General features: G+C 39.5%; 1 protein-coding gene across 1 annotated transcript in view; it reads right to left on the bottom strand.

Moving 5' to 3' along the window:
- Positions 1–18,788, bottom strand: part of STAC (SH3 and cysteine rich domain) — a 72,178-nt gene that overhangs the window by 17,295 nt on the left and 36,095 nt on the right. The window contains exons 3-6 of the mRNA XM_027891776.1: positions 11,264–11,364; positions 8,999–9,080; positions 7,144–7,259; positions 2,685–2,766 (exon numbers count right to left, since the gene is read on the bottom strand). Coding sequence (XP_027747577.1) covers positions 2,685–2,766; positions 7,144–7,259; positions 8,999–9,080; positions 11,264–11,364 — 381 coding nt within the window. The remainder of the gene's footprint in view (positions 1–2,684; positions 2,767–7,143; positions 7,260–8,998; positions 9,081–11,263; positions 11,365–18,788) is intronic.

Below are 18,788 nucleotides of genomic sequence, written 5' to 3'. Positions count from 1 at the left end.
ACCGGAGAAAAACCTTACAAACAAACCTAATTTCCTGTATCTTTAATATAGGGGTACATGTATGTCTGACCTCTGTGTGAAGGGATGTAAACTGCTTCCATTACAATTTGGCAGCGTTTAAATCCTTCTCAAATTACTATGCTTTGTTTATCACATCCAAAGGAAAGGGAGTTAGGGAGGCAAATTAAAGGTGTTCTGGTGAATACTGAGTTGGGTAGCTAGCAGCAGGACTGGCAGAATGTAATTTACCAGACAAAGTAGAAGTATCACAGCTTTGTAATTGGGTGTAATTGGAGTAATTTCTGCTTGGTGAAAATAAAGCCAAGTTATTCACGTACAGCCCTGTGAACTGTGGAGCTGACCCAGCAGGTGGGGAAGGAACTGAACTGTATCCTTGTGTTTGCTGAGAAGTGCTCACCAAACCTGTGTTTGCAGGGGGGGCATCCCATATTTGACTCAAGGGGAAAGTGCTTAAATCCCTGTAGATCACAGGCTCATACATGTCACCTAAAATACATTTTGGCTTGTGGGGCTTTTGTTACAGATGGCAATTCATGGCAGTGAAAGAGTGTAACTGGCTTAGAGGAGGCTGAAGGGCTAGAAATCAGGGTATGCCATCTCACAGTTGTAAACTGGGAAGCTTTGCTTCATAGGATGTATGCTAGGTCCCAAATGAAAGAATCTGCCCTTGAAGTTGTTGTCATAGGAGTCTACGGGAGCAATTACGTGGCCATAGATGTACTGGGTCCTTTCACCCTTCTGCAGGCTGTGTCTTTGCTGCCGTTTCCCTTTACCAAAGAGTATCAAAGGTACCTTTTCTAAATACTTATTTACTTATTTACAGAAGAGAGTATTTTAGCGGGGGGGGGGGAGAGATGACAAAAAAAACCCAACACAAAACAACCCAACTGGAATGGACCTGAGTCATCAAGACATTAATGTGGCACTGCCTGATAAAGAGGCAGTGGACAACTGAGGGAAAAGGAGTCATGAATCATCCTGTAACAGCATTTTGAATTTAGTCTGTTAAATTTTTAATCTATGTTTAGGTCATGATTTCTGGATATTATTAAGAGGCACTTGAATCTGAAAACCACAGAGGTATGTAGTTCATATCTCCACACAACAGAAATCCATATATTTTCATATTTGTTTGCCCTAGCAGCAGTAGACAAAAAAAGAAAAAACCCAGGATTTTTTATACTCTGAAAAGGATTTTACCATTTTCATAGCCTGTGCAAACAGTGCAGGCAGTTTATTAAAAATCTACCAAGAGGAAATTTTTGGAGTGACTGATGCATAATTTACACCCTGAGCCTCTGAAGGATGGATTGTAAAAAAGCCAGTGCTGATCAAAGGAATCGTTAATGTGCCGCGGAAGTTATTTGGAGGTTTGACACATGCTGAGTTTTTAAACTAATCTCTTTAAGTAAGTTCCTTGAATGCCTTTCAGTGCATTCAGTGAATACTGATCTCAGAGAAAAAAATTTTCTTTGGGTTTCAGAAATGAAACTACTGACTAACAGAGAAATAAAAAGTTATCAAAAAACTCAGACAGGGTCAATTTAATCTCAGGTGGGCAGGATTAAACAATGTGATGGATGCTGAATTCTATATCTTTAAACAGGTCGGGTCAACTTGAAGTTGTAAGAGAGAAAACCTAGAAAAATTGTCAGGAGAAATCAGATAACATAGAGGAGATGTTCACGAAATGAGAGGAAAAAGAACCGAACAGAGTGAGGAAAGGTGATAGGACCAAGAAGGGAGGAAAGGAACAAAAAGATAGCATAATATAGGAATGGACAGATGAACCTGGCATTTCACCTACATCAACTGGTAGCTTCACATAAGTAGCACTGGGGGTGCTATGAAGAAAAAGCTGTACTCACTATGATTTTTTTCTGTAGTGTACATATTGTGAGATTCAGCAAAACAGACTTCAGGTGCTGCTACAGAAGTTACTCTGATGGTTTGGGCCTGAGGTTTTACTTAGCAATAACCCTTTGCGTTTATGACTTCCCTCACCATGACCCAATTCAAGAACGGGATCACAAACCCCAACTTTTGGTGGCTCAGATTTCATTACTAAGCTCTCGATTGCTGTGATGGTCTTTAAATGTCATCATACTAAGGCTGTAAAAACATCACTTCTGCACTTCAAATCAAACAAAGGTATTGGGCCATTAATATTACTGGGGGCACACTATAGTTGTACTGAGAAGTTGCAATTATAATCAAAATTCATTGTGTTGCATATTTTACAACATATGGACATATGGATATTTTATGATTCATTTTCTGTCCCAAAGAGATTATGGTATACAAAATAATGCAGAAAAAGCAAACATATGGAAAAGAAAGAAAATATTATTTTTATTCCACTGTGCCACTGTGGAACTGAAGCACATTAAGTGGTTAGTCTACAGTCATGTTCATGAAGTAAAGATAGTAGACAGAGATTGAACCTTGTTCAGTTTCACCTCTGGACACACCAAACTGAGAAAACTGGGACTTGAATTTCATCTCAGTGGCAAAAAACATTCCCCAAATACTTGCACAACTCAGCTCCTGCTTTGAAAACCGGAATGCTGCTAAAACATGGACATGCCACAGCCTCCCATCTGAAATAGTTTGTACAAAGGCCTATAAACCAGAAGATGTTGTCCTGGTCTGGTTGCACTCACCACTGTTGCTGCGTTTCCTGCTTATGTCAAGGGTGCCTGCAGAGCTATTGCCTTCCTCCGGAACTTCTACTAGGTCAGCTGTCTGCAGGAACAGAAAGAGTAAATGAGAGAGGATGAGCCAGAAAAAGTGACCAATGAAGTGAAATAAAATCACAGTAAAGAGTCCTTGGGAAATGCAGTACTTGGCTGCTATCAGAGCAGAGCAAGTCAGCCTAATGGGATCGCAGAAAACATTGGGTCTAGTGATGCACAACACATATCTACTTCACAGGGAGCAGTAAAAGCCTGGAAAAAAATACTCCAGACCAAGTTTGCAATCTGGAGTACAAAAGATTTCTGCAGTATAAAATGAAGTGAAAGTTAAGGAACAAAGGATTATGTTAAGCAATGCGGTTCTCTGTACCAAATAGAAAAAGCTTGAGGGAATTTGCAGATTCTGAAGGTATACTAAATGGTTACCTACCAAGGAGAGTGGACATTAGTTGAAACTATTGAATATTAATATATTAGCCTTGAATATATTATCCAGTAAAATAACTGTAATATAAGGGTTGTTTTAATTCTGTTAAAATCCTGTAAAAGAAAGAGCTGGGGTGCCATGGAGCTGATGAAGTCAGCCTTTCAATATCTGCCCTCACTTTCTTTTTAAACAGTCATCTGGCTGGTATGATTAGGGAAAAATGAAACCCAAATGTTGTTGTTAGAATTACTATGATTTCTTACTTGTACCACATTAATGTCAATCATGATTAGGGACCCAGTGTTCTAGAGTGTAGAAAAACGTGGGATGACATAATCTTAAGCCTCAGAAGTATACTCTGCACAAGGCACCAGATTCCTTGGTTGGGTAGTCAGCTTCTCCTTGTACAGCCCAACAGGAGCCAAGAGCTGCTCCAAACAGCTCTACCCGAATCTGACCTTAACAAAACTTCAGTTACTGAACTCTCTACATCTTTGGTAACCATAAAAAACCCAAACATTGAACTTGAGTCAGGTGCTTGCTCTAATCTGAATAACTATAAATTCTGACATGCTCCTAAGCTTTATTTATTTCTTGTTAACAGTATTTTAAGACACATGAAGGATCTAACTTCATTATTCCATGACATTTGTACTATACACATAGCTCTCTCTATTGCTTTGGAGACCTTTTCCTGCATCACAGAAAAAAAAGCAGGATGAGGAACATTCACTGCTTTCATTCAGGGAGCCCAATCTGAATTGCATTATAGATTTTATATGTTGGATTTTTTTGCTTTTACTAGTGTTGACAACAAAGCTTTTTTTAGAAGGTAATTTCACTACTTTATTTCTCCTATCTAGTATTTTGCTAGCTACTTCTCCATTCAAGGAAACTAATGAACAAAAAGGTTGAAAGTAGACTTGTGCCTCAGGTGTCTTGTGGCTATCCTGTTCCACTTGCTGTATTAAGAGCCTTCTACTTTACTGCTCTGTTGCTCCTTTTTTTTTTAGATTCAGCCTTTTGCAGCAGGTCAGCCTTACCTTATGTCTTGCACAAAAGGGTCATCCCAGGATGAGAAGGTACTGCTATAGCAATGTTAGCACAGAGTCAGTGTAAAGCATATCTATGGATTTCTAGTTGCTGGATGGAGAAAAGAAAGACTGGCTTTCTTGAAATAGTAAATCCCAGATATTTTTCAGCTCCTTGCTATAACATATTCCTCAGTCTTCATAGACTATCTTCATAACTGCTGATTAACTTCATATTTTGTTGGGTACTACTGCATATGGGATGTGTAGTTACTGTTTCTTCAGGATATGCCTCATCCAAAACTTTCTGAAATAACCTCATTACTTTTAATTATTTTTCAGTCAAGAGTTATATGACAAATAATCTAATAGAAATGGTAGAGCTACGAAGCTGCTTTTGATAGGAGCTGATGTACAAAAAAATAACAAGAACTGGATTCACATTTACATCACCTCAAATGCCTTTCTGTATAAATGTGGGTTGCAGAAGCACAGTTTTAATGCAAGCAGTAGGTAGTAAATCTGGAGCATATGGCCCCTTTCTTTTATGGGAAATGCAGAATCCGGGCTGAAAAATCACAGTGCGTACATCCACACTGCTCAGTCATGTTAAAAATACCTTGGCTAATTCAGAGGAAGATGGTTATCTCTATTTTCTGCAGAGACATGAATTCCATGCAGTCTGGAATCTTGATGGCTGTAGGGGCAAGGCACAGATCCCTGGCTAATCACCTTTGCTTTTAACTACCTTCAGCAGCAGCAGCAGGTATGCTATACTGACTCAGAGCTTGGCCTTTGGCAGCTTGGACATCACCTGTGAGGCAAAGTAGTATCCTAAGTATCGCCACAACCCTGGTATCCCTAATTTGGTGATGCTGCAGAACCCTGAAGCACATTCCAGCTCTCAGGGCTGGGACATGGCACAGCTGCAGAGCCCTGTTGTTGCTGTGAGCTTCACAGCTGAGAGGAGCAGAGCAGCACAGAAGTGAGGATCACTTGTGAAAGATCCTAATCACTGTGCACTATTAACTACACATGTGCTTCTAAGGGCCCTTTGTCTTGTCCCTGTTCTGGTCACTAGTCAGTGTCTATTCCCCGGTCACCATCAGGTTTAAAGCTCCATTGTCCCATGATTTGTTTCAGGGTTGTGTCTGCCCTGGTTTTGTCCTTGTCTCAATTCACAGGCTGGCACTGGCAAAATTTATGGTTTCCAAAGTCTGTTTATTCAATTCTCTAATGTTCTCTGTCTCCTGTATGCTGACACGTTATATTCTCTTCTCAGCTTCAATACCCTGGGGAAATTCCTGTAACGAACTTGCGTTTCTCATTCTACACCCACACCCCACCTAGTTATGATCAGCTCCCTCGGGTAAGCTGACACAGCATTCGTGATTTCTATGCTTGAGTTGTCATTTATAATTTAACATAATGCTTATTGATTTAGAAAGCAATAATTACATTTGTAGAACTTCTGTTTCAAAGTAAATTAAATAAATGAAAGAAATGTAATCACAATGCGACAGGTGGTAGAGTCACTTTGGGTTTTAAAAATGAACGGAAATTACCAAATTTCTTTTGAGGCTTAAACAGAAGTAGATAGAGGACATGTCCCTTAATACATCCCTTGCAGACTTCACTTAGTTCTTGCTTAAATTTGTTTGTCTTCTTTCCCATCTTACATGAATTGAGGTATGTTTAGAGTCCACTTTTACCACCTTACAGTTCAGCCACATAAGTGAGCCTACATTTAAATGCAGGGAAATGTTGTACCTAACATACACAGATATTAGCACAACTTGGAATTAAACATATGAGTATGTTTTAAGGCCTGGAGATGAAGTCTTATCATGTCTTTGTGCCTGGTGATTTTTATTCTTAGGTGAGTGCAGAAGAGATTGTCAGGTAATGTGGGTCTGATTTTTAGACATGACAATCAGCTTTAGCCTTCAGTGTATTCAGGTATGGTTTGTTTGGGGTTTGTTTGTTTGTTTGTTTGTTTGTTTTGAGTGATGTGGAGTTGGGAGGATCTTTTTGGAAAGAAAGAGAACCTCACACATACGTTTAAGTGCCTGTTTATGAGAGGATGAGAGTGTATGAAATGTTCTTACAGCAACATAAAAGAGCTCCTGATCTCATGGATCCCAACACTGTTGAAATAGCCATTTCTGTGTGGAAGAAATTGATAACTATCACTTTTGGATACAGCAAAAGCAGGGCTAAGGGAACTAATGTTTCCCTTGTCCTTCTCCACTTCTTCTGCCACAGCCCTGAAGAAAGTGACTTTTATGATGGGAGAGTGTGAATGACAAACATTAACATAAAGGCAAAAAAGCTCTCTGTCTGGATACAACAACCTGAGCACACTTGCCTATATTTGGGTTTTGGAGAGAGAACCCAAATCTGTAATGCTTCCCTCCCATGATTCTATTCTGGACTGGGTGAGGGTGCCAGTCCACTGTCTTGTTGCAGTAGCAGTAGCTTAATTTTGTCTGGGAAAAACTTGTGCTGTGGATCTTGCACGTCTAAATCTATGTTCTGAGGACTTCAACCCATCGCTATTGCTTGTCTGAAGAGTAAATGCCCACCACCAGCAAAAGGAAGTATGCATTTACTCCAACATGACAGTTAAATATGTCTGTTACACATCTACATGGATATGCAAAACAAAAAGAATCCTATTTCCTTTTCCAGTCCAAGAAAAATAGTTTATTCATTTAATTAGCATTTTTCTCTTTCTCTAAAGAGTCATCTAAGAGATACTTAAAACTTCAATTTGCAAAAATAATGTATTTTCTGGTCTCAATTTGGAAGCTGAGAACAAGATTTTTTAATTTTTTTTTCCAGTATTTTTAGTTCAGTTTGAAATATTGAAACTCTGAAAGTTTTGGGAGCTCTGATACAAACTCATGTGAATGAATATCTGTTGCTCCTCTAGAAAGGTAATAGAAGAAAGATGTGGTATACTTACAGAGTTTCTGTTGGGAGACTCAGATCCACTCCCAGAACTTCCCTTTTTGGTTTTCTGGGCTAAAGAAGTCCCAAAGCGGAGAGTTTCATACACAGGGTCAACCTTATTTCCACAGGCTGCAGCAAAAGGAGGAAAACATGCATCAGTACCTTGAAGATATTTCTGGTCATGTTCCTCTTCACTTGGAGGAACACCTGCCTGTACCGATATGTTGGGGTATATGCTCAGACACAAGTTGAGAGACTATCCTGATAAAAAGTGTCTGATAAACTTAATGGAACTGCTCTTTCCTAGCAATATTCTGCTGCCTCTCTACTCCCATAAAGATTATTCTCCCCTCATACAGGCTCTTCAGTTCTTGGCCACTGTCTTGTCTCTTTTCACCTGCCAGTCTCCTTCTCTTGCCACCACTGCTGCTGCCTATGCTGAGGTAAGGAAGACAAAATACCAGGAGGTTTTAGTCCATGTCTGTTTCTACCACTGACCTCTTGGGTTGCTCTCACCAGTAGACACTCTAAGGAAAAAGGTCTGCATTGTACCTGAGCATCCTTGCCATATGGGTGGGTTGTTGTTTTGATCCATCTACCCTCACAGTGCTCCTCCTTGGATATTGCATATAAACAGGATGGCCTGGACCTTCCCTGAAAGGTACTGACATCCCCACTGGGGCTTTATGGACTCTGGGGGCAGGCGTGAGTAGATATCTGATTTTGGGGATGTGCTCTAGCTTTTTCAGCTCAGACTAGGGGTTACCAGAAAGGCCATCACCCCACTGGCATATGTCTGTTCAGTTCTCACTCGCATTCTTCCTCATAGCTAGCCACAAAAGCCATCTCCCATGGAAAAAAATGGATGTCTTCAATGGGCACAAGCAATCTCAGTCCAGACTCTGTTTTACATACTGCATTATTAGGTCTCAACATCCCTTGAAATACAAGGTAGTAGACATGTAAAATACAGTACATTTGAAGCATTATGTAGAAGGGGAATTTTAGCCAAAGTACTCAGAAAATACAAGATATTATGGATTTTGAGTAGAGCAAAGCACTTCTTATTTGTTAGCCAGAATTTGTTCAAAATGTTTCTTCTGATAAAAATAATGAATACTTTTTGGAAAGAGAAGCTTTAATGAAATCCTTGTAACTCATTTTTTTTTTAACTGCTGAAAACAACAATGCAAATGTCCTCAGACAAGTTATTTTAAACTGACTGCCTAGGTTTGGTTTTCATTTTGTTGCACTTCCAGATTTGCCCGGTTAGGGTAGCAGCAGGGAAAAATATTTTCCTGAATAAATTTAACTTCTCAATTTCAAAATGTTTTTTTCTTTTTCAGGAATATGATATTACAGTGAGCAGACAATGGTCTTTTAAATACTTTGAAAATCTGTAGACATGATCAATAAGGAAAAATATGAGGAAAGTAAGAAGTGTGCATGAAAAAGGACAGTAACCTAGTGACATCCTTCAAAAGCCAGACCAGTAATTTGAATGCCTCCTGCTGTTTTGATCTCTCTGTGTTTTCTTTATTTCTTCCCAGCTCAGACCTTCACCTCTGTATTCGAGTGTTTCTTCACTTCTAAGTTCCTGCCTTGATCTCAGGTAGTTACTATTATAAACAGAGTAATTACTAAGAAGTATGTATATGGGGTTTTGAGTGAAACACATAATAAACACACCCTTTCCTCTTTCAGCTTTGTATCTTTGAAGTGGTCCTTTCCTGAGATGGCAGAAGGACATGCAGTCACTGAAAGGAGCTGGAAGGCTGCTGAGGGTAAATACCCTGGTTGGAAATCTGCCGCTGCTGTTGCAGAGCACTGCCAAAGGAAGACTGAATGGAAAAGCAATCAAAACCTACCAATCGGCATCACTTCTTTGATGCAGCCAAACTGTTCATGAATGAGTAGTGGTGAGCTGTAGTACCGTCGAAATCCCTTTGGCTGGAGGGAGAAAAAGCAAAAACAAGTGAAGGGTATTGCTGCCTTGACTGATGTCATAGAAATAGCCTCATCATTTTGGTTAAAGGTGTAACAGTGTTGTGAGTCTGGAAATTCGCCTCCTGCTGTTCAGTCACTGTGGGGTTTAGAGATAGGGGTTTATTTGGTTCTTCTCCTGGAAAAAAACCAATTTCCTGTATTTTTGTGGAAGGAGGGGCTCATTTTTAGCTCCCCTTTTTCTTTTGTCTTTCACAAAAGCAGCACTAATTAATTGCAGCACAAGTGCTGAATCATCAGAGGTTCTAGGAAGTTTCCTTCTCCCTACCTTCTTATATAACATGAACTGACATTGTTTTGCACTTGTTATACATCTGACTACCCTTCCCCACCCTACCTCCAAATCCTCATATTCCCACATATAAGCTTGTGAAACCCAAGAAATTTAGAGCCTTTCTATCGTTTTTTTCCTAATTTTGCTGCTGTCTGCAGCTTTCACTGCTTTTTTTTTTTTTTTTTTTTTTTTTTTTTTTTTTGTCTTGTAGGTTCAAAAAGCTCTCTAAGTTATCAGCAGATATCCCCTCAGTGTACACTTGTTGAGAAATGTACTATAAAAATTCAAGCTGTACCATTAAAGAATACCACCATACAGCAAACAATGGTTACCTATACAACTCTAAAAAACATTTTTAGAAGGTTGAACATTTCCTGTTGACTATTTAATATCTGAACTCAGTACTAATCATTTGATTAGTACTCAAAATAAAGGTGCTGGAATCTTTGTAAATGCCTTTTAAGGCATTAGAGATTCATAAATGGTCTCTTAGATTTCTAATGTCTCCAGGCCATGAGAACTTCTAGTCACAGCGAAAAGTGGAAAAGATTCACAGAAATATGCATATTTTCCATATCCTATGTTCAGTATACATCAAAACCAGACATACAACTAGTTCTTCAGCTAAAGAGCTGCAGTATAGGCTCAGGAGCGAGTGGACTGATAACCTTGGTTTCCTAGAGGAATATGTTCCAGATTCTTCAGCCTCGGTTTACCTCCAAGCTAGATTCAGATGCAGCATGAGCTCACAAAACTCCTATGATTTTGCTGACAACTTCCTGATGTAAATTTGGTGTCTATTATTCTGTTTCTGTAAACTAGTGACCACAAGAGCTGAGGCTGGAATCAAGAAATGCGTGAATCAGTTACCTTGATGCAATATTTGGCTTGTCCGAGGCTTGCAGTGAGGTCATTCAGCTCTTCACAGACCAGCTTCCTGTACCAGAATGCCTCACACGAGAACTATGATTATGGTTTAAGTACATAAAGACTTGCCTCAAGGATGTAAACAACAATAGCTTTCACTGAACACTCTTGGAGAGAAAAGATGCTTCCAGTGAAAGGTGGGTTTTGTAGCCCTTTTCAAGTCAATACTTGAATTTTTCCTGTCATTTAACACAGTAAAACTATTTGGTTTTAGCTCATATTTGTCCAAGTGCCTTCAAGTTGCAACAAATCTGAGAATACCGGAAACATGAATATAAGTATTCAGTTTTCATATTCCAAATGGTCTTTTTTTCCAAAAGTGACCAGAAGAACCATATTCCCATAAAAGTCAATTATGTGGGTTAAAACTGTCTAACAGCTAAGGTGTTATGTCTATACAGAGGCAGGCTTCTGCTCTTCCCAGCCCCCAGCTTCAAGATTGCTTCAAACTCTTTGTTGTCATACTGAAATATCCTTTGGTTTACTTTTTAAGATGAATTATATTTTTTCTTCAAGCCCTAACAGTGGAAAAACCAATAAAAATAATTTGAAGGATTTTTCATTTGTTAAACTCAATTGAAATGTTTTGATTAATTTATAGTATTCCTTGAGAGATTTACACTTCAGCAAGCACAGTTTAAATCAAGGTAATCAATTCTGTTATTTATCTGAATTTGGATTCTGCAACTGCATTTTCACATCCACAAAAACAGACCAGATTTGTGTTTTGGTTTTCTTTGGGTCCTCAAGTAGTAGCAATTGACCAAATTGATAAAAGGGCACTACCTGACTTTACATTTCCCACCTCAGTAAAGTGATCTGCTGTCAGTTCTGTTAATGCACCAGCTAAATGACAGCTGGGGGGCAGACACACAAAGTACAAGCTGGTGCCTCCCACTTCTCTTTCTGCCTTGAGCTGCTCACTTACCAGTTTGCCCATGCAGCGTTGCTGTCCGATACTGTCTGCACACTTGTGATGGATGCTCATCTTACAAGCCTTACAGCGCAATCCGTGCTTAGCATTTGTCCCTGTGAAATGCATGGAAATGATTTAATTAGATGAAATCAATAGTTTCCATGCATTTAAACAAATGACCTGAAAGAACTGATGGGGTCAGTTGCCATGGAGCAAATATTGACAGCTTTCTTTGCCTTACCTGCTTTTTAAAATGCCCATTTATACACACATTTTGTTTACAGCCACTTCATTTTAGGCATTTCTCCCCCAGGCTCTTTCCCAGGCTATTACTGCCTTTAGACATATATATTGGATCATGCTCTGCTATATGATAGTCTTATCAGCGATGTCTCTGCCTTATGAACATCAAGCAAAATACCTTTGCTAATTTGAAAGGCTTGATATGAGAGCTGTGCAAGGCTGTGCTCCTGTGAAGGAGCACCCAGGCTCCAGAGCTGTCCTGGAGAGTCTGGCCATCAGTGGAGGCCTGGTTTCACGGGTGAGAAGTAGCTCTGAGGGCAACAAGGGCTAGACCAGCTCCTTTGCCATCATCCACCCATGGGCAAACACAACCCTCTTTGTTTGGTTTCTTTTTCCTGCGTGGTTGCACTTGGATTAGTGCACTATGAGAATTTTTTTGGTTACAGTTTCTTTTCAATTACAGATGCTCAAACCAATATTGACTTCTGTGCTCAGGGATTGCTGCTCTCACCATCCTGGGCCAGTGCTCAGGGAGTGCTGAAAGGGCTCCTTGTGTGTCCCTGAGTGGAGCAGTGAGGATGCCACGAGTCTGACCTTGCTCTCCTTCACTGGCAGTGGAAAAGTTCTGTGTTACAGCTAGGGGAGCTATAGGAGAAATTTTGTCTTACAAAAGCAGACTTGCCCTACTTGGCCAACAGTATTTCTGCATTATCTTCAGTGTGGACCCACTCTTAAATGACAGACCCAAGTCTGTTTGCTTCCAGGCAGGAACAGTCACTCTTATTCATACAACCGTAACACTTCCTCAACCATGCAGAAGCAGTCATGCTGCAGCAACTCTTTTATCCCCATAGGACTGGATAAATGAAATGAGTAAACAACACGTCAGTTCATTATCATCTACTGTGGGAGTGAGTAAGAAACAAGGTAGTAAAAAATCCCCTAAAAAACTCTTGACATTTTAACCAGCCTTCATTAGTCAGACATGATAGGAATATTAGTCAGAAGGATCCTACATCTGAAAGTACTCATGTAGCTCTTGGTTATTTGAGTAGTCAACACCGTGTACATGCTGCTGGATTCATCCGGTGAAACACTATGTCTGAAAGAAGCACTTCAGGGAAGGTTTCATCAAGTTGGTGCCAAAATCCCAGGTTTGACAAGACCACTTTCAGGGGAAGAGGTGCCTGAAGCACTTCCAAGCCAGATAAGGCAGGCTGAAGTAGCTGTGGGTGGTTGTGGTGAGCCAGGCTCAGATGTTTCACTTGTGTGCTTCTTGTAGGATAGGGAACTTCCCTGCCTTCCCATTGAGACTGCTGGAGAGATGGAGAGTGAATGGGGTTGAATAGGGTGTGCCCCAGGTACTTCCATGGAGTGGGGTCAGTGACTGCTTACTGCTTCTTGCCTACCTCACCACTTTCAGCCCTCTCTCAGTAAGCAGAATTTACTAGACAGACTTTACTAGAACACATCCCTGTTTGTTTTGTTTCTTTTTCCTGTGTGGTTGCACTTGGATCAGTGCGCTGGGGGGACGTTTTCAGTTATAGTTTCTTCTCAATTTCAGATGCGCAAACCAATATTGACTCCAGCAGCTTTGTGCTTATATTACTGATGATGAAATGCTGAATCACCCTTCCTGATGATCAACAATTGGCATTGAGGAAACAGTACTTCCTCCACAATTTTTTATTATATTTATAGGGGAGAATGAAAAAAGAAAAATGACATCGTGCTTGCCTAGCAACACATCAATGGTTACACTGGATCTAATTCTCCTCTCACGCTGGTCTATACTAACATAACTCTTACCTGTTCTACCAAGTTACTCATAAGATTCAGCTGTGAAAAGTCAGACAGTCTCACAGTTCTTTCTGCTGGCTCTCTTATGCTCTTCCAGCCATTTTAGTGTTAACGTTACCAGGAGGATATTGGTCCTTACACGTTATAACAATGTGATCACAGAAGTTACGCACTTGTCAATAAAATTGTTTGCCCAAATGATGTGCAAAATGAATGTAAAGTATCTGTGGTGCTTTCAAAATTCAAACCCCAACATTTTCCAGAACAGAAATTTGTGATCACATGAAACTCTGTAAGACCATTACAAAAGAACCTGCCATATTTTACATGTGGGTAGCTAAGTAGTGACTTCAAAGAGAGGAAAAGCATTTTGGTCATCCACCTAAGTCTACAAGAAGTCTTTGTAAATCAAAATGAAATTCCCTATAGCTACCAAAAGTTTTGATCTTCAGCTTCTTCTTATTTCTAACTTGGTTTGCTATGGGACTAGCTTGGAAAAGAATTTTCATGTATCTCTCTGCCTCCCACTGAGGAATAACTAAGGGGCTTAGAGAAGAGTCATTTATGCTGTACTTACACTTAACCACCATATCTCAAGCTCTGAAAATGGCATTTTTACAAGACACATCTTCTTTTTTCCACATGATAATTCTTTCTTCTTCAGTTTTATCCCCATTACACTAAATCAAACCACATAAGAGAACAATGGCTCAGCTATTTCAAAACTGCACGCCAGGGATTAGACAACTACATATTAGCAGTGTATCTGACCCAAAAGTTCCTGAGATTCAGAACTGAGGCACAATCACAGTTCACATCAAGGAGAAGAGATCATATTTGGTATAGGTGCAGACGAGACCAGGGTTTGATCTGTTGCATCAATTACTGGCATCCCATTTAAGCAAGCTTGTTGGCTTTGCAGAAGCCTGAATGGGGCTGATTTTGGAAGGCATCCTGGTAGTTTGAAATAGTGAAAAAGCAGGCAGAACATGGATTTTGCAAGGAAGTTATTTAAAGCTGAGTGAGTACAGTGAGAGTTCTACGGTCATGCACAAGCATAAGAGAGTTATTTCATTATACCCTAAAGTAGTGGCATAGGATATAGCAATATGTTGAAACATTATTTGCCAATAAATTCCCCCAGAGAGAACAAGAAAGTTAGGAATTTAGCCTGAACATACATTAAATAGTTGAAAATAACTGGTATTTAAGACTAAAAAAAGCAAAAAAAAAATCGACACTGACAAAGATAGTAATAGTAATAATTATAGCAATAACAACAGCAACACAATAGGGTAGACTATTTAAGGAGAATTTGTATTATTTTACTGCACTGCCATAGGGTACCAGTTGAAAACCTCTCTGCAGTGTGCTTATTCCCACTGGTTTAATCTTTCTCTAGACTGAAGCATGGGGAAGGGGAAGCATAAGGAAAGAGTTCACATTTGAGGTGGCTACAGCAGTGTCTGGAAGGTGCAGTGTTCCATTTAGTGAAGTCTAGGACACTAAAAAACTCTCCTCAGGGACTTCGGTTGAACAAGCTCTGATGACCTGCAAGCCTGACCATCACCCTCTAGTTTGATTCCTGCCCCCCTAAAAAGCTGACAGCTTGATTGTAGCCTATTTTTCATTCCAAGCAGCAGATATTCCTCTATGCCAATGTTAAAGCAAAGCTGGAAGCTTCTGGTATAGTACTCACTGATATGTCTTAGCCCACCTGGAATAATTTTAGTTTGTGGTAATTCAGAAATACAGGAAGCGAAGGCTTAGCAATTAAATAAATTTGGAGCAACCTAGATACTTTTTCTATGGTTTTCATTCAAAGGGGAAGTAGACTAAGAGCTTTGATGGATTCTTTGCTATTACCTTCAAAAAGTAATCATCCCTCCTACCCCCTTCTCCAAAGACCTTTACTGAGGTTACCTAAGCCAGTTGTTAAATATGGAGCAGGCTAGAACAAAGTTCTGCTCAGTCACTTTTTGATTGCAATCTAGGGATGTGATAGTCACTATTTTTATTCAAAGCACACTACTTCATTCACTGAACAGGGCAGACAATGCTTGATGAATAGGCAACTCTATTCAATATTTCTATTTTATTTTCCTTGGTCAGTGTGTGTCCATAAGAAACATCTCCTGAGTACCACACTAGCCTTGTTCCAAATACAAAGTGATTATTAGCCTCATGAGCTTTCCAATGGGCTCACTGTCTTTGTCTCTTGCCCATGGGGAGTCTCATTTGGGAGACTAAGGAGTAAAACTGTCAGAGGTTTCAATAATACTATTTTGGTCCAGATGATGGTGTTTAAGTTGTAAAAATTGCAGACTCTAAAACACAGGGTTTAGAATGGAAAGTACTAGATATGTTTAGCTGGTTTATGGTTTTCATGAACATAACTGTAAATGTAGTCATGAAAGTAATATAGGAGAAAAAATACAAAAACATTTGCACAAATGTCTTCTGTGTCCTATTCATTAATATTCAATATATCAATTATCTCATAGTCTGTAAAGGCTGGTACCCCTTTTGCAAACAAAAAAGCCAAAACTGACAAAAGAAACTATATTTCATGGAAAACAAATGAGGACATTTCATGTCAGAATACCTGAGTAGCTCTTAAATAAACTTACAAATGAGTCATTTTCCTTGCATACCAACTAATGTATCCAGGCACCTAGCACTGGAAGGATACACTTTGAGAATGTGTTTTCAGAAGCAGGTCATGTTTAATAACACCTTGATAGAAATACTCTATGACTGGGTCAGCTCCCATTTGAATAGCTAAACCAGTGGCTAGGTTTTCCAGAACAGTCAGGGAAAACTGAATCTTAAACTGTTCTGATAATATGACCTTAAATAAAACTAAAAGGACACACTGCATCACTTTTGTAAATCTAAGCCTTTTTTGGAGGCAGCCTAAATGGAAACAGAACACCTCAATATAGGTGAATGGAAATATCTGGGAGGCAAAGACAGGCAGAGGAAACAGGGCAGAATTTGATTCCAACTTTTTGTATGTCCTATAAAAGCAATTTAGTAACTACTGTGCATTTCAGGAAAGTGACATTTATTCTAAGGAATGCAAATGAGAATTTGCTTGTCATGCACATTTGAAGGGAACCTGTATTATCCTCTTGGCCAGCACAGGTATGGCCAAAGCACTGGTGGCTAATTTTTGCCCTTTGTTCCAAGACTCAACATAGGATTAATAGCTAGAGAGGGAGAACAAGCCCTACAGTCTTGAGAAATTTCAAAGAAAACTGCATATATTGGTAACAACATGATGTTGCACTGACTGCATAAAGATAACTATGCTAGGCACTTATGTTAAAGTGTAGAACAAAAAAAAAAAAAAGAGAGCATAAAAAGATACAGGTCTATAAAAGAAAGAGGAAGGGAAAGGGACACAAAGAGACTGTCACCTCCAGCTAATCCAGCTGTGACCCAGCTTTTTAATAATTTCAGCTGAGAGGAACATGCCAGTCAAAAATTATTTTTATTTAAAACTTGCACAAATAAATAAATTTAAAATTATGTCTTTTCCATAACACTTCAACTTCTGCTGTGGGAGGACGATAAAAATAATGAGTGCCTTGCTCCTTTCTCCCCAAATGCATTTACAGTTGTCACCAGGAACCTGCATCCATGCCAAAATCTATTGGAAATGGAGAATTTTAAGCAAGGTGAGCCAGTCTTGTAGCAGTGAAGGGTTTAGAATGTCACCTTAGAAGGAAGAAATCCCTGAAATGGCACTGGTGCCCCTGTGGTCTTCTCTAAGCCTTTGTGCACCCTTCTCTCATGCCGCCTTCTCCACTTTTAATTAATTGGTTTTGTGTAAAAGCTCTGATGCTGAAAGAGATTACTGTTTTCAAAAATTCCTCTATGGCTACTTCCTGCCCCTGTGGGTGTCTGCTGCTGGACAAACGCTTGCCCTCCTCCTTCTCCTGTTCTATCTCAATCAAGAGAGAAAGTAGATTTGAGTAGATCAGAGAATGGCACTTTCTACACAGGACACCCACATCTCTACAGTTAAAAATCTTGAGCTTAATTCCCCCAAATCATTAGGTTTGTAAGGATGAGCAGGGAAATACTTTTCTTCCTTTAGCCTCCCTGAATGCCTCCTGCCACCTTGAGAACTATCTCTTTTCTCTGTTCTAATACCTGGCACCCTTCTGTTTCTTTTTCTTAACTGATGCTACCCCATCACTTGCCCCAGATGACATTGTGGAGAGGACAGAGGCACAGATCCTCATCTAGTCATCAGGTGAGCTATAGACCAAAGCCTGAACCCAGATTTCCCCAGCCTCCCTGGATGGCTGAGCACTGGAAGTCACTGCTCTCTGATGCCAAACTGATAACTCAAATTGATGGGCACAGAGTTGCCAGATACATTGACTTATACACAAATATTCACCTCACATAAAATTACCAGTACTATTAACAAGCCTACTATTGCACTTTTCACTGTTAAATACAGGACTAGATGGATTATTAAAAAAAAAACCAAACCAAAACCAAACCAACCAAACAAACAAAAAGAGGACATAATAATTTTGTGGTCTGCTGCATATCATTCCTAACTGAACCACAGAAAACATATAATGGCAGTTCTTGGCATTGTCATTTTGATTATCCAAAAGTATTCATTTTCTTTTTGTAAGAAGATGAAATTGAACTTCAGGAGTACCCTTCTCTTTTGACCTGACTAGATAGTCTTCATTCATTTGAACACTATGGCAAAGGCACTTTTATGCATGAATAACAGATGTATAGAACAAAAAAGTTTAAAAAACAAAGCGAAAACTAGGCAAAAATCTTACTTAGGCAATTTTTCACAAATGATAGCAGCGTGGGATTGACTTCAAAGGTTTTATTCTTTAGTAATGGATTTTTTTTTTTTTAACTAGGTTGTGGGCTTGGGTTTTTTTTTACAGTTAAATGTGCCAGTTTAAAATGTACAGAGTTTTGGGTGGGTTAAATCGATAGTTTCTTGGGATGGGAGTATACTGTACAGGGATGTCCAACAACACGCTGGAACTAGAGGAAGAACCCCTGCATTTGGGACCAAGCTTCCAGGTCTGAACCTGACACTTTGACTGACTGAAGTGTCCTGTTTCCCTGACTCCACCTCACGTCAGTCTAAACCAAATGGGATATGGAGAGAAGCTGGAACTTACATATTTATGTTCTGTAGAATAGGACGATATCCAATTATGGTGCCTATCCTTTCAAATTAATGAACTTTAGATCATATGTCACTGAGGGTATGGGTCCATTTGAGTGCCTACCCCAGTTTCTCCATAACTATATCCAATGTTTAAATAGCAAGAAAAGTTGCCTTGCATATAGGCAGGCAACAAAACAGTGCATAAAATTAGAACTGACTTCCTAGTGACATAGTTTTCTTTAGAAATGATATGCTGAGAAAAAAATGAGGCAGTAATAGGTAGGTTTTTTCTGCAAGACTGTTATAGAGATGAAAAATGTCCCTGCT

Source organism: Empidonax traillii, unplaced genomic scaffold (genome assembly GCF_003031625.1).
Source record: "Empidonax traillii isolate 1590-97213 ecotype Southwest subspecies unplaced genomic scaffold, ASM303162v1 scaffold14:size4059594, whole genome shotgun sequence".
NCBI lineage: Eukaryota > Metazoa > Chordata > Aves > Passeriformes > Tyrannidae > Empidonax > Empidonax traillii.
This window is presented reverse-complemented; position numbering and strand designations above follow the sequence as displayed.